At 48.1% G+C, this 13,745-nt stretch overlaps 1 protein-coding gene across 1 annotated transcript; it reads left to right on the top strand.

Annotated features, from left to right (window-relative positions):
- The first annotated feature begins 1,408 nt into the window (after nt 1–1,408).
- ica1 (islet cell autoantigen 1) lies at nt 1,409–13,516 on the top strand. The gene is made up of 14 exons (XM_030369393.1): nt 1,409–1,514; nt 2,076–2,118; nt 2,684–2,852; nt 3,260–3,332; nt 4,251–4,374; nt 5,810–6,008; nt 6,926–7,051; nt 8,031–8,129; nt 8,232–8,323; nt 8,507–8,553; nt 8,764–8,826; nt 8,927–9,211; nt 10,701–10,790; nt 11,305–13,516. Exons 2-14 carry the CDS (start codon nt 2,102–2,104, stop codon nt 11,427–11,429), a joined length of 1,509 nt encoding a protein of 502 aa, XP_030225253.1. The 5' UTR covers nt 1,409–1,514; nt 2,076–2,101; the 3' UTR covers nt 11,430–13,516.
- Nucleotides 13,517–13,745: the final 229 nt, after the last annotated feature.

Raw genomic sequence — 13,745 nt, 5'->3', positions numbered from 1 at the left:
AACAGATGGATTCGTATGAAGATACATGTCCGTGGACTCCTTTGGTTGCCAACTGATTCACTTTTGTACTATTCAATTCTCCATTAGCCAGCCCACAATGCTACTGCGCACACACACACACACACACACACACACACACACACACACACACACACACACACACACACACACACACACACACACACACACACACACACACACACGTACACATACACACACACACACTCTCACACACACACACACACACACACACACACACACACACACACACACACACACACACACACACACACACGCGCTGGACACACGCGCAACTACTTAAATGCATGCATAAATACATACATAAAGTGTAGCCGACATGCCTTTATATTTCATAGCGGCTTAATCGAATCAGACCATAAGAACATTACAAATATGTTTGCGATTCGATTAGCTACAGTAGACTGGGAAACTGCACTCAGCAGATAAAAGCGTGTGGCCCCAAGCAAAGCCTATTGATAGCCTACATTGATCCGGCACTGCCTCCCTGTGGTCATTCCGGGTAACGCAAGTCTCAACCGTCAATTGATAGTGCAGTACTCGTTAGCCAGTATTGTGTGAATGGACAGATTTCGACCAAGTTAATCACTGTTAATATGACATATAGGCCTACATCCCCAGCCTTTAGTTATTATATTATTCATTTTACAACATGGACTTTCTGGAGTCCTAATAGGCTGACATTGACAGAGAAAGTTCCATGGTAACGGTGGCCTAATCTAATTCGTTCGACACAAACATCACCACTTCCACAATAATTTGCAATGCTTTCTTAATTGCTGGAGATGATTACTTTAACTATAAATAGCGCAGCCTCCAATTCAACTGGCATATGGCCTACAGTAGCCACACAATCCAACACGAATTCAACCGTGCGCTATGAAAAATGTCTCATCATCTCATCTCATTTTCGTCCGCTTATCCGGGGTCGGGTCGCGGGGGGGCAGCTCAAGCAGGGGGCCCTAGACTTCCCTTTCCCGGGCCACATTAACCAACTCTGACGGGGGGATCCCGAGGCGTTCCCAGGCCAGTGTTGAGATATAATCTCTCCACCTAGTCCTGGGTCTTCCCCGAGGCCTCCTCCCCACTGGACGTGCCTGAAACACCTCCCAAGGAAGGCGCCCAGTGGGCATCCTTACCAGATGCCCGAACCACCTCAGCTGACTCCTTTCTAAGTAAAGGAGCAGCGGCTCTAATCCGAGTTCCTCACGGATGGCTGAGCTTCTCACCCTAATGTATCGTATAAAATAAGATAAATAAAGTCAAAGTAACCTGGGTGATTATGACTGCGGTGGTTTTTAACACCCTGCGATCAGCGGTTTATCTTGGTGGCTGCATGACGTCAGGCAGCATGACGTCATGCCCGCTCAGTACGGCTCCTCGGAATCAGCAGCTGTTTACATACTGTAGCCGAGCGCGAATCAGCAGTTAACGGTGTGTGGGAACACGATGGAGGACGTGTAGATATACATCTGGTAGGTCCTCACCGTGTTTAAACCGTATGACTGTTTAATAATCGTTGTATTATTAAGGTAATGATCAGCTGGTCTGACCTCCTGTGGCGTAGACTGAGGAGCGAAATGCATGGTGCGGATTGATGCTGCACAGATATGGGAAATACATTCTTGAATGCGATTTATGCGATAGCCTGTGTTACCCTAAAATATAACATGATCTTGTCCTGTGCTGTATGTCCATGCCTCCCTGCTGTACTGTACAGTAAGCCTATGTTATTATCATCGTGACGAGCGTATTGCCCTGATCATATGGCCAGAAGGACACACGCACACACATACAGAGCAGGTGGGGATGTGTTGGTTCAAGAGGGACTCGCTCATCACGTTAATAAACGATGAGCGGCTCAGTGGTTCCGCCGAATAATGGAGTCCAAGCCATAGATAAATATTTAACCTGTCCTATGACTTGCAGCCCGCTCCATTAGGCCTACTACTCATCACACTTCACCGTACGTGCCATCCTCTCTCTGTCGGTATGATTCTAAATGCACTACAACTTGTTTTTGCTTTGCCCCTCAGGAACGCCTTTTTTTGTAGAAGACACAATGGACGGATCGAATTGGTGAGTATCAATGCCCTCTAAATCAACCCAGAACAAACACAACAAAGCGGTAGTGATTCATTTAGTCTGGGAGTAAAGAAAAACTCATCTGTCCGCTACACAGTGCTGCCACTTTCAGGAGGTTTTGTTGTAAATGGACTGCATTTATGTAGCGCTTTTCTAACCAGTGGCCACTCAAAGCGCTGTACAATATTGCCTCACATTCACCCATTCATACACTCATCCACACACCGACGGCGGAGTCTAGCTAGCCAGCTCGTCGGGAGCAGTTAGGGTGAGGTGCCTTGCGTAGGGACACCTCAACACTCAGCAAGGAGGAGCCGGGGATCGAACCAGCAACCTTCAGTTTACCCGCCAACCCACTCTACCTCCTGAGTCACATACCGCTTCTTGTATTCTTGGTCAGCTAATTTCAATCGGGGCGTTGCAAAATCCCCTCAAAACGCTTACAACCCAGGCGGTTAAAAAAACAGGATGGGAGGAGCAGACTTTACCCTCCTAAGACAGTGGCGTTCCCACCAGAGTGTTCCCGGTGTGTGTGTGTGTGTGTGTGTCCCCCTCCCAGCTATTCCCGGGACTATATGGACCGCTACCTGAAGACCCAGGACCGGTCTGTGGTGAACCAGTTCCAGAGAAGGTTCTGGAAGACCAAGCAGACGCTCATCAAGGCCACGGGCAAGAAGGAGGACGAGCACGTGGTGGCGTCGGACGCTGACCTGGACGCCAAGCTTGAGGTGAGGGGAGGACCACTTCCTGTGGGGGGCGGACACTTCCTGTGTGGCTCTTCGAACCAGTGGACACTCAAAGCGCAATATTGCCTAACCTTCACCCATTAATGCACACATCCGCACACACCGACAGCGGTTTCAACCATGCCAAGGTGAGCAGTCAGGGTGAGGTGCTTTGCTCAGGGACACCTCGAAACTCAGCTAGGAGGAGCCGGTGATCGAACTAGCGACCTTCAGGTTACCAGCAAACCCGCTCCACCACCTGAGCCACATAACGCCTCTCAGTGCCAGAGGTGTTCGGAAAACCTGCTTGTGACTTTGTGAGCAGAGTCACATCTGTGAGCTGTTAGTTACTCGGTAATGAACTACGACCGCGGTACACACTTATGCACACAACATACTCTGTTCTGCAGGTCTTCCACTCCGTCCAGAGGACCTGCATGGGTCTGCTGAAGGTGATCGAGCAGTACCAGAGGAGAATCTGCTGTGGGTCCACACAGTACTGCACCGTACCGCACCACACGGGCCACCAGTGCATGTGGGAGTCATCGAGTCATGTAGCAGCGCTTTCTCTGTGTACCGCCCCAGACGCTCGTCCATGTGGCAGTCATCGACTCATGTAGCAGCGAGCAACTTATCCAAAGAGACTCAGGCTGAGTCTACAATCAATATTCGATTAGCTACAAGCGCTGCACGACCTTCTTAAAGAACGACAGCTGGACAGAGTGCCGAGCAAGGATAGGAATATAGAGTTGAAACGAATACCAATATAGTGTCCAGGGCCTGGGTGCGTTTTGTTTTCCAGTGGTGGTAACAGTGGATCTAGTTGTCATCCTAAATGCGTCGTGTAGGAGATCTCATTTTGGTGGACGGCCCAGAGGGGAAAGTTTAAGACAGCTGCTGATCAATTTGGTTCTTTCACCACGTAAGGCAGAGGATACGATGAGGAAACCGAGGTATTTCCTATCCTAACCCGGCCCAGATGTGAAGTCTCAGGGAATAGAGTGTCATTACATAACATTCATACATCATCGGGGCGCTTGGCTCCAAAACGCCGAAACATCACGATGACTAACGCCACTTGTTAGGCCTGACCGGATCTGACTCCCCCTAAGCCATCCCCTCTCTCCTCCTCCTCCTCCTCCTCCTCCTCCCCCCTCTCCCCTTCCCCTCCTCTCACCTCCTACTCCTCCTCCACTCCCCTCTCCCCTCTTATCCTCCCCTCTCCTCTCTCCTTCTTCCTCTCTCCCCACTCTCCCCTCTCCCCACTCTCCCCTCTCCCCTCCTACTCCTCCTCCTCTCCCCTCTCCTCTCTCCTTCTTCCTCTCTCCCCTCTCCTGCTTCCTCTCTCCCCTCTCTCCCCTCTCTCCCCTCTCTCCTCTCCTCCTCCTCCTCCTCCTACAGACCTGTCCCAGGAGGAGAACGAGCTGGGCCGTTTCCTGCGGGCCCAGGGCAGCCACGACCGCAGCCGAGCCGGGAAGATCATGCAGGCGACGGGAAAGGCCCTCTGCTTCTCCTCCCAACAGAGGTTACCACCGCTGCTACACGCACACACTACACCAGAACTGGTATCTCTATACACTCTGTTGACCAGATCTCTCTACATCTACACTTTGTAACATAACTGGTACCTCTATGGACACTTTTTTACCACAACTGGTACCTCTAATCATAAATCCACCAGCTCTACATATACAATCCATGTACCAGCACTAGCACCTCAACATATACATCTTATCTAGCACTAGTATCTCTACATATACACTCTACAAGAACTTGTGCCTCTACATATACAAGTACCAGCACTACCTCTAAATATCACTCTGTCTAGATAATTAAATAATAGTTTCATAAACACTCTAGTGTCTTCTACCAGCCGAGGTTAGGACAAGCACCCCACCCCACCTCACCCCTTCCTTCTCCTCCAGGACACCACCCAGTTCCCCTCTGTCCAGCCTCTATCGTGCGGTATACACGATGTACTCTCAAGGCACTGGGCTCACCTTCCCAGCAGAGGCAGACTGAAGTACTCAATGCAATATGTTTATTATTACATTACCTTACATATCCTTATCAAGGATCCAATACGGGTATCTTAAGTGATATAAAAGTCAGTCTGTGGCAGCATCAAGGCAGTGCGCGATGCACTCTTCTAAAGAACCGTTTTATCTCAAATTGGCCATCAAGGATGTGCCCTCAGAAGTTGGGGAAAAGTCAAAGAAGAAGCTGAGGGGGATGGGGTTGATTAGGGACGAGGGGTATGTATTGATCCTTCGGGGCTGTGTTAGCGATAGACAGAGTAGTTTGAGGACCACCCCTTGATCAGTGTTACCGATACGATGAGCAGCTGGTAGGTTGAGCTTGCTCGAGTTGGTTACCGTGGTTACTATTTTTTCAGTTCAACAGGTGTCAGTCATAATGCAGGTAGGGGTTTGGCAAAGTACTCATAGAGTTATACAAGGCAGGCTGCAGACAATGGGGATCGAACCCAGAACTTTCCAGTTGGGAGTCGAACACCATAGCCATTACACTATCCAGTCCAATTCTCAAGTGAAGCTAACCACCCCTCAAACGATGAACACGTCTTTGCTACACTTTTCTTCACAAAAACACAAAAAACCTTGCAGAAACCAGGCTGTGAAGCGACTAAACTATTTCCATTTTCACATCGATAGTCACACCCATTCAGTTGACCAGTGTGTGGTTGTGTGTATGTGCATGTGTGTGTGTGTATTTGTGTGTGTTTGTGTAAGTGTGGTTCTGTGTATGTGTGTGGCTCTGTTCATGTGTGGTTCTGTGTGTGTGTGTTTGTGTGTGTGGTTCTGTGTATTCTGTGTGTGTGTGTGTGTGTGTGTGTGTGTGTGTGTGTGTGTGTGTGTGTGTGTGTGTGTGTGTGCGGTGTGTGTGTGTGTGTGTGTGTGTGTGTGTGTGTGTGTCTACTCTTTGTGCGTGGGGCCTCCCAGGCTGGCTCTGCGCCGCCCGCTGTGCCGGCTGTACCAGGAGGTGGAGACGTTCCGCTACAGGGCCATCTCCGACACCTGGCTGACGGTGAACCGCATGGAGCAGAGCCGCACCGAGTACCGCGGGGCGCTGCTCTGGATGAAGGACGTCTCCCAGGAGCTGGACCCCGACGGCCTCAAGCAGATGGAGAAGTTCCGCAAGGTGCAGAGCTCGCCCGACTCAAAGTGTTGGCACGTTAGCGTGTTAGAATGTTGGCGGGTCGGCGTGTAAGCATATAAGCCTGTTGGCATGTTAGCGTGTGGGCGTGTTGGCCTGTTAGCATGTTAGAATGTTGCCACGTTTGCATGCAAGCATGTTGGAACTTTGGCATGTTAGCACTTTAGCATGAGAGTGTGTTAGCACGTTGGCATGTTAGCACATTGGCGTGTTGGCATGTGGCTTGTTGGCATGTAACACTCTATTAGCATATTAGCTTGATGGCATGTTAGCATGGGTTGAGGTGCGGCAACCATCTCTGGAGAGAACACCGTCTTTGGCATCGATCGATGGGCTGATTGATAATAACTTGATAATACAATCGTTTTTATGAATAATCTGGTATCTGTGGCTGTCACAGGACTGTAATAAGCATGTCCAATCATATCATTGATTGGACATGAACGATATGATTGGTTGCTTGTCTACGTACGTACATGCCCACTCTGCCCGGGCACAAACCTCTCCCTAGTTACTGGTCAAAATGCTGGTTCCTTAATACATTCCTGGAGCCCGTATAACCGTGTTCCACTAGTTCTATAATATATGTAAACACCATGCTGCATCGTTGTGATGCTAAGACAGGGCTTAGCTGATGTAGCAGTGCGCTTCCTGGATTGTCCACGTTGCAATGACTCAATTTTGATATCAAACAAAAAGTACCAAACTCCTGCCAATAGAGGGCACCAAACACTGTCCAAACCGTCGACTGGTTTAAGTTCTGGGTCCACATTCAGGAAACACAAAGCGATATTCTACCAAAGCTAAGGCTTAGCATCTGCGTGTGATTCCGAACCACACCCGTAACCCATTAAACACGGAGCTTAGAGTGTATCTTCACCTCCTCTCCCCCCCCCCCCCAGGTTCAGGCCCAGGTGAGGACCACCAAGACCAGCTTTGACAAACTAAAGAACGACGTGTGCCAGAAGGTGGACCTGCTGGGGGCCAGCCGCTGCAACCTCCTCTCCCACGTGCTGACCTCGTACCAGGTACGCCGGCGTCCCTTCCCTTCCTCCTACGGCCCCACCTCAGGGGTCAAAGGGCCACTGTTGGGCCACCAGGTGTGGGTGTTATCAGACGACACAGGCTTCAGAAGTGGCCCACCAAGATGTTTAATGGATACCTACAGGCCAACACAGTCGACTGGACCAATTGATAGGCTGATCTATCGTCTACTATCTCAGTGGAAACTTAGAAATACTGTCCCTTAAACTTCACATCAGGTCCATCTCCAGGACCATACCATATATATTTTGCATTAAAATAAGCAATACATTGTTATTACCTTATTATCCGTTACAAATTTAATATGTACTGTATAGTGTTCATCAATGCAGTATTACCCTCTCGAGGTCTTCAAATATACTAATGTTGAACTAGAACATTCATCATGGTGTGTGTAGGCATGAAAACTCCTAATTTAAAATAGATGCATATTGTGGCTTATCCAGCCAGCCTCTTGGGAGTCCCGACCCCCAGTATGAAAACTCGTGCTCTTCTACAGTGTGCAGCCTCTCAGAAAACACCCCCATGCTGTCTCACTATGGCTGCAGGCAAGCAAGACTTGTATGAATGTAGCAATGTATTCCTCTTAAGGTAACACAATCTGCCTTAGGGGTTATTAGCAAGGCATGGGCAAACGGACTCCTGCCAGGCCAGAGGAAAGACTTTTCCAGTGGTTAGGGGTTAGGTGGTAAGGGGTCAGCTGAAAGGGGTCAGGGTTTGAACTTCAACACCCGTGTCCACAGCCTGACCTGCAGGCATCCGTAACCAACTGTCCCTCACCCCCTTCCATCCACCGTCCTCCTTAATGGTGAAAACTAGATGATTCTGAGGAGCAAATGACTAATGGGTGAACAGTCCGGTTTTCCCACAGTCCAAAAGGCGAGCTCTTTTCCCCGCTGTGAACCATCAGATTAATGTTTGCTGTCGCGGCGGCGGCGCTGGTTCTGTTTGTTTGCGCTGCAGACGACCCTCCTGCACTTCTGGGAGAAGACGTCACACACCATGGCGGCCATTCACGAGAGCTTCAAGGGCTGCCAGAACTCCAGCTTCTCCTCTCTGAAGGTCAGCGGGCGTCCCCAGCGCTCCACGCCGCTGTCTGCATTGATTTCCCCGTCGACCCCCGAGACCTGGCCTTCACTGAACAGCCTCTTTCTTCCCCCGCAGTGCCTCCAGGAGCCGAACCAGAGGCAGCCCTCCAAGAGGAAGGAGAAGGCGAGGAGCAGAGGGAAGCCCAGCGCCGAAGCCACAGACGGACAGTGAGACAGGATGGATATTATGTTTGGTTCTTCATGCATGGAGGCTGAAATGTTCCACTGTCCAGCCTTTGACGGCGGAGAGTGACGACGCCTGTGCTGAAAGTTTGGGTTTGGACTCTTGAATGTGAAAACGGTACTTCATTGAGTGATCTAATTGTGTTCGTCATGGGCCTTTATTTTTAGGCTTCTGTCCCGAAAAAATGGAAACACAGATGATGAATCCACAGAAGGTAAGCAAAGTTTATGCTAATTAGGCTAGTGTTCAAATTTTAATGAATGACACACCAGTTTAAGTGTTTCATTGAATTACAGTTTCCAGATTCTTGAAACAATTCTTCCCGTCTCCTTCCCTTAAAAAAAAGTATTTAATGCACTATAACTATTGGCCAGTTTTTGTACTGTAATACATTTTAATTGTAAATGAATCTTTCCTTTTATAGCACAGCTGCAATCAGTTTCTGGAAAGTTATTTGAAGATGTGGACATCAGTAGCCAATCAACAGGTGAATAACCATCTTCAGATCATGCATATTTCAATTTACATACTTACTATACTATTTTGTCGAACCCCTTTTAAACCATGCCATCAATTTGGTGATCCAGGAAGTGAGGACCTTCTCTCAACCAATCAGGAAGAGGAAGGCGGGGAGAAGGACATCATGGCCCTTCTGAATGACATCCTGGGAGGAACCACTCTGAAGGAGGGCGAGTTCTCCCAGGAGTGGCGAGAGGTGTTTGGAGAGGGGGAGGAGCTAGGGGAGGGGCTTGGGATGGAGTCGGGTCAGGTGTCGGGGAGAGGGGGAGGAGCCGAGGGGACCCAGCAGGACGCGGACTACTTCCTGCCGTCTCACCTTTTGGACCAGAGCTTGGAGAGCATGCAACCCACAGGTCAGAGGTCAAACACGATAATGTGTTAAAACCGTTCCATCCACACCTTTCTTTCATTAAGCCATCGTTTATTTGTCACGACGATATTCTGAAGAGTGTCGTCACCAAGGTTACCGAAGATAAACAAAACATCCCCTGCACGTGAACGGGTGGCTCACCAGAGCACGTTGGGCCACCGTCCGAGCCCCCGGATGGCAGAGATAAACAGAGCCTATTATTACCAGCCGCGGTGGTACAACGTGATGGATGCGGACACCAGCGTGGCGATTAGGGCTCCTAATGCCCACTTAATGGGCAGTCTGTTTCCATTCCAGCCCGCTATGGGAAGCTGCTGCCAAAGCGCCTCAGCCCTGGTTTGTCGTTAAGTCTATTTCCAGCCCAGGAGTCGAGGCCAGCTCTGGAAAGCTACGGCGTTGCAATAAAATGTATTGCAAAGCACAGGATTCACTGTCTGCAGTGGATGAGGCTTCCTGTTTTTAGGGCTAATTTGGTGGGTTTGGTTTTAGATGTATAACGTTGTTTCAGAAGGGGGGGATGAGAGGGCTGTGCTCACTGAAGAGGTTGTTTGTGAATGTTTGACTGAGGTTGAAAGGACTCTACTAATCAAAGGGAGATTTGGTTCAACTCCAGCAATCCATTTCCTCAATGTCTGTGCAGCAGACTCGTTCAAGATGGTCTCTCAGATCTGTTAATACTATCAGATACCAAGCCATGTCCCACTCCCAGTGTTCAGCCTTCTCTTTCATTAACCGCAGATCACTGACTTGCCGATAGACCTACTACTCATACTGCCACATGCATGAATGTTGTAGGACAACAGATTTCCCGATCAGATACGGACCACATAGAATTGTGTGACTAAATCCATGGGTGATGCAATGAACACTCCACATCCTCCAAAGCAAAAGATGCCAGTGACGAAAACACAACTAGTTTTAAAATCAAGTTCATCTTTAATTCCCATGGAAGCAAAAGAACATCGCGAAATCTTTAAGAGGAAAGATGAGTTTGACCACCTTGCATCCCGGACATAATGATAGAAAACAACGCTGATCTTCATAAAGACTCTTTAGCACGTTGGCACACGGGATTACACATACTTAGCCTGAGCTCGTAGAGGAAGGAGCTCTACGTCCATGTTTGGTTATGCACCCCCTTGCGTGCTCTGTGTCCATCATTCATCACAATTAGTTTGCGCGTGGTTAAGGGAGCGGGGAGAATGTATTTTAATATGGTTTCGTCTCGCATTAACAAGGCGCTCTGGTTGAGGTTCAGCTGATTGTAATTTCTGTAATGAGAGACAGTGTTTATGCTGTTGATCTGTTGTTTGTTATGCAGAGTCGTCTCTCTCCCCCCCCCACGTCATGTTCTCGGTTTATCGATTCCCTTGGAGGAACCGGTAATTAAATCACGGGTTGGATGGCGGGGGCTGTGACGTGATAAAAACGTCCCTCGACCATCAACTCCCAACTCTCAATCTCCATTTTAGATTGGGCCAAGAGCATTCCGCAGCCCGTCGCCGCGGCAACAAAGCAATCATCTGGAGCCAATAAGAGCCCCTCCAGACCGCCTCCGAAAGGTAGGCATCTGCCAAATGAGGAAACCATATGAAGTCATTCGTTTTCTGAGAGAGCCCTGGACTGTACCATGAAAGGGTTTAAGGGGGTGGCTTTTGGCCCCGGCCTGGCTTTAATGGGCGCTCTCTAAGCACCCTCAGAGCGACCAAGACTTTCCATGGATAAAACTAACTTAGGCCAGAAACTTTGTTTAAAGGGGAAATGTCACCATTTAGTATTCTGTAACACAAGAGCTCTGCTCCATCGGTGTGTACTGAAAACATTGCAGTCTGCAACGTCAACTCTGGTTCTGCCGGAAATAAATGGAAAGTTGGACCATTGGCCGGTTAGATATGGAGGACCGATGTAGATAACACAAACCAACGGTCCAACCTCTTCGTGTTTTTGTTGCAGAAACCGATTAACACGTGTGCTTCGAACACTATACTTGCGCATATTAAAAAAAATGAGTGTCTAGTGTGACGGTTCCCCTGAAGTTCTCAGTACAGTCCTGATGGGGGTGGTCTTCTCTTCCAGAGACGGCGGCGGCGGGCATATCCAAGGATCTCTCTGCGTGGTTCAACCTGTTTGCTGACCTGGACCCTCTCTCTAACCCCGACGCTCTGGGCAAGCCAGGGGAACACGAGCTCCACAACGCGTAGGACTAGTCCTCCTACAAGGGCGGGCATGGGGAGCCTTGGGCCCATCCCATTCCTACCCCTTACCCCTACCCCTTGTTTTGAAGGGGTAAGGGGAAGGCGTAAGGGGTTGGGATTGGGCCTTAGGCCCAATCCCATTCCTACCCCTTACCCCTTCAAAACAAGGGGGAGGGGCAAGGGGGAGGGGTAAGGAGTAGAAATGGGATTGGGCCTTAGAAACCAGCTCTGGAGGACGAAGATCTTCAGAAACATACGACTACACTCGAACATGTGTTTTGATTTGTTATGTTTAGTTTTGTTAAAGCTACATAAACGTACCCACCCCAACAATTTCCCCCTCCCTCTCTTCTCCACCATGGAGAAGGTTCAAGTCCAGCTGGGGGGGAGCTGTGATAACGCTGTGTTCACGCATGTGATTGACAGGCAAGATCGATTCCCTCGACCAATCAGGGAAAAGAGGCACCGATAGGTCAGATATTAGCCATGATTTTCCTCAAACAGATTACGGGGCTGTCAACCATGTCAGAGTATTTAACCCAGCAATAGCCTATGGGGATGGCTATAGCATTTCAAAACATGACACTCAAATTATACCCCTTAATCCCATCCACAGCACCTTTGAGTTCGTTCTACCTGTTGTTTCATGCTGGGCTAGACTTTTTTTTCCCCCGAGCATAGATACCTCAGTGAATGTTTGATCAAAAACAGCTGCACCTCCAAAGTGACCTGTCAGAGAAAAGAGTTGAGACGCACCCACCCATTTTCTTTCCAGTCATAATTGGAAATTACAAACAGGCAATACAACTTTTTGAAGCGAAAACAACCAGGTTTAAAAGGTGAAAACATCCCCACTCAGAACCACAGTGCCCTACTGCGGGTGTGTACACGGCGTCGCTGAGTTCAGCAAGCCCAGGCAGCGTGGAGAGGAGTTATTGAGAGCCAAGATACCTCATGGAACTTATTGAATGGTCCTGTCAGGGCAAACAGCGCTGGCTCCCAACTGATTTTCCCAGAAAAATCAACAGAACCTAGAACCGAAAACATCCAAAGCAAACACAGCGAGTCTGCTGCAGACGACAGGTGTTTCAGTCTTAAAGGGGTAACCCAACCCCTACCGTTAAAAACCAAAAACACTCCATTCACCGGCTCTTTATGATTGGCTCAAAATTGGCATCCATTGGCATCAATTTGAGACAATTAGAAAGCAGCAGTTGGGAAAACCAGTGTTCCACTGGAGATTGTGTGGCCCCAGAGGGGATGTTTTAGGAGTTGAGTATTGAATGAACAGTTTGCAATTCCTAAGTTTGAAACCGGTCTCCAGAATCTTCCAGGATAGGGAAATGGAAAGATATGTCATCCAAAGGGAGATCGACTCGTCTCTCGATTACAAACCCTGCTATCGTTTACCAAACCACCCTTCCAGTTTCCTTTGTATATATTACATTCACCCTTCATGTTGTACAAATAACACACATGCATATTAGTCACTTCCCAGGCATTGTTTTTGAATATCTGGAAAGAAAGGACATTTATTTTTACTCGAGGACACCATGGGTTCAGGGTTCTTTCTGTATCAAGTACTTTTTTTATACAAATATATTTATTTCTGCATGTTGCATGTCTGATGTTAAAAAAAAGAAGTATTGTAGGTGATAATTTAGGATTATTGGATTGGGCGGAAATTCATTTTTAAGAGGGTCATTTCACTTTTACTCATTGGGAAATAAACGTATTTTGGCCCACACATTATTGCATAATCATGGACCTATAATAGATTTTTATGGGTTATAATTGGGTTATAATATAAGCCTTATTCTAATGACCAGTCACACTAATTTAGCCATTTTACGTGATCGAGTGCTCAGACCGAACCACAGGTACAGCAACAGCTCTCGAGAAAACCAGGTTGCCGAATCTAGTTTAGCAAACACGTATTTCACCCAAGTTGTTGCAGCTCCTGCAGTTTCATTTGAAGTGTTTGGTTGACTTTATTATCTCTTAAAATACTATCAAGAGGGAAACAGAATTCTGTTTGGATATTCAAGCCATGTGACAAGTATTTGTCTGTGTATATTAAAGAGTGAATGTAGCGATTGGCTAATTTCTGCTTTCATCCCACCATCAATGAAGAGAACATTTGCATCCAGTTATATAGTAAAACATGGGTAAACGAAGCCCACAGGGGCTCAAAGATGAGCTGATGAATTGAAACGGTTGACCTATAGCACATTTCAATGTGATGGGTGAACTTTGGGTATCAGGTCCCAACATGTGTTTGAATACTGTACCGACTGTAAAAGCGAAAAAAACGATAAAACA

This window comes from Gadus morhua, chromosome 11, assembly GCF_902167405.1.
Source record: "Gadus morhua chromosome 11, gadMor3.0, whole genome shotgun sequence".
Classification (NCBI taxonomy): Eukaryota; Metazoa; Chordata; class Actinopteri; order Gadiformes; family Gadidae; genus Gadus; species Gadus morhua.
The sequence above is the reverse complement of the archived record's forward strand: the minus strand, read 5'-3'. Positions and strand labels throughout refer to the sequence as shown.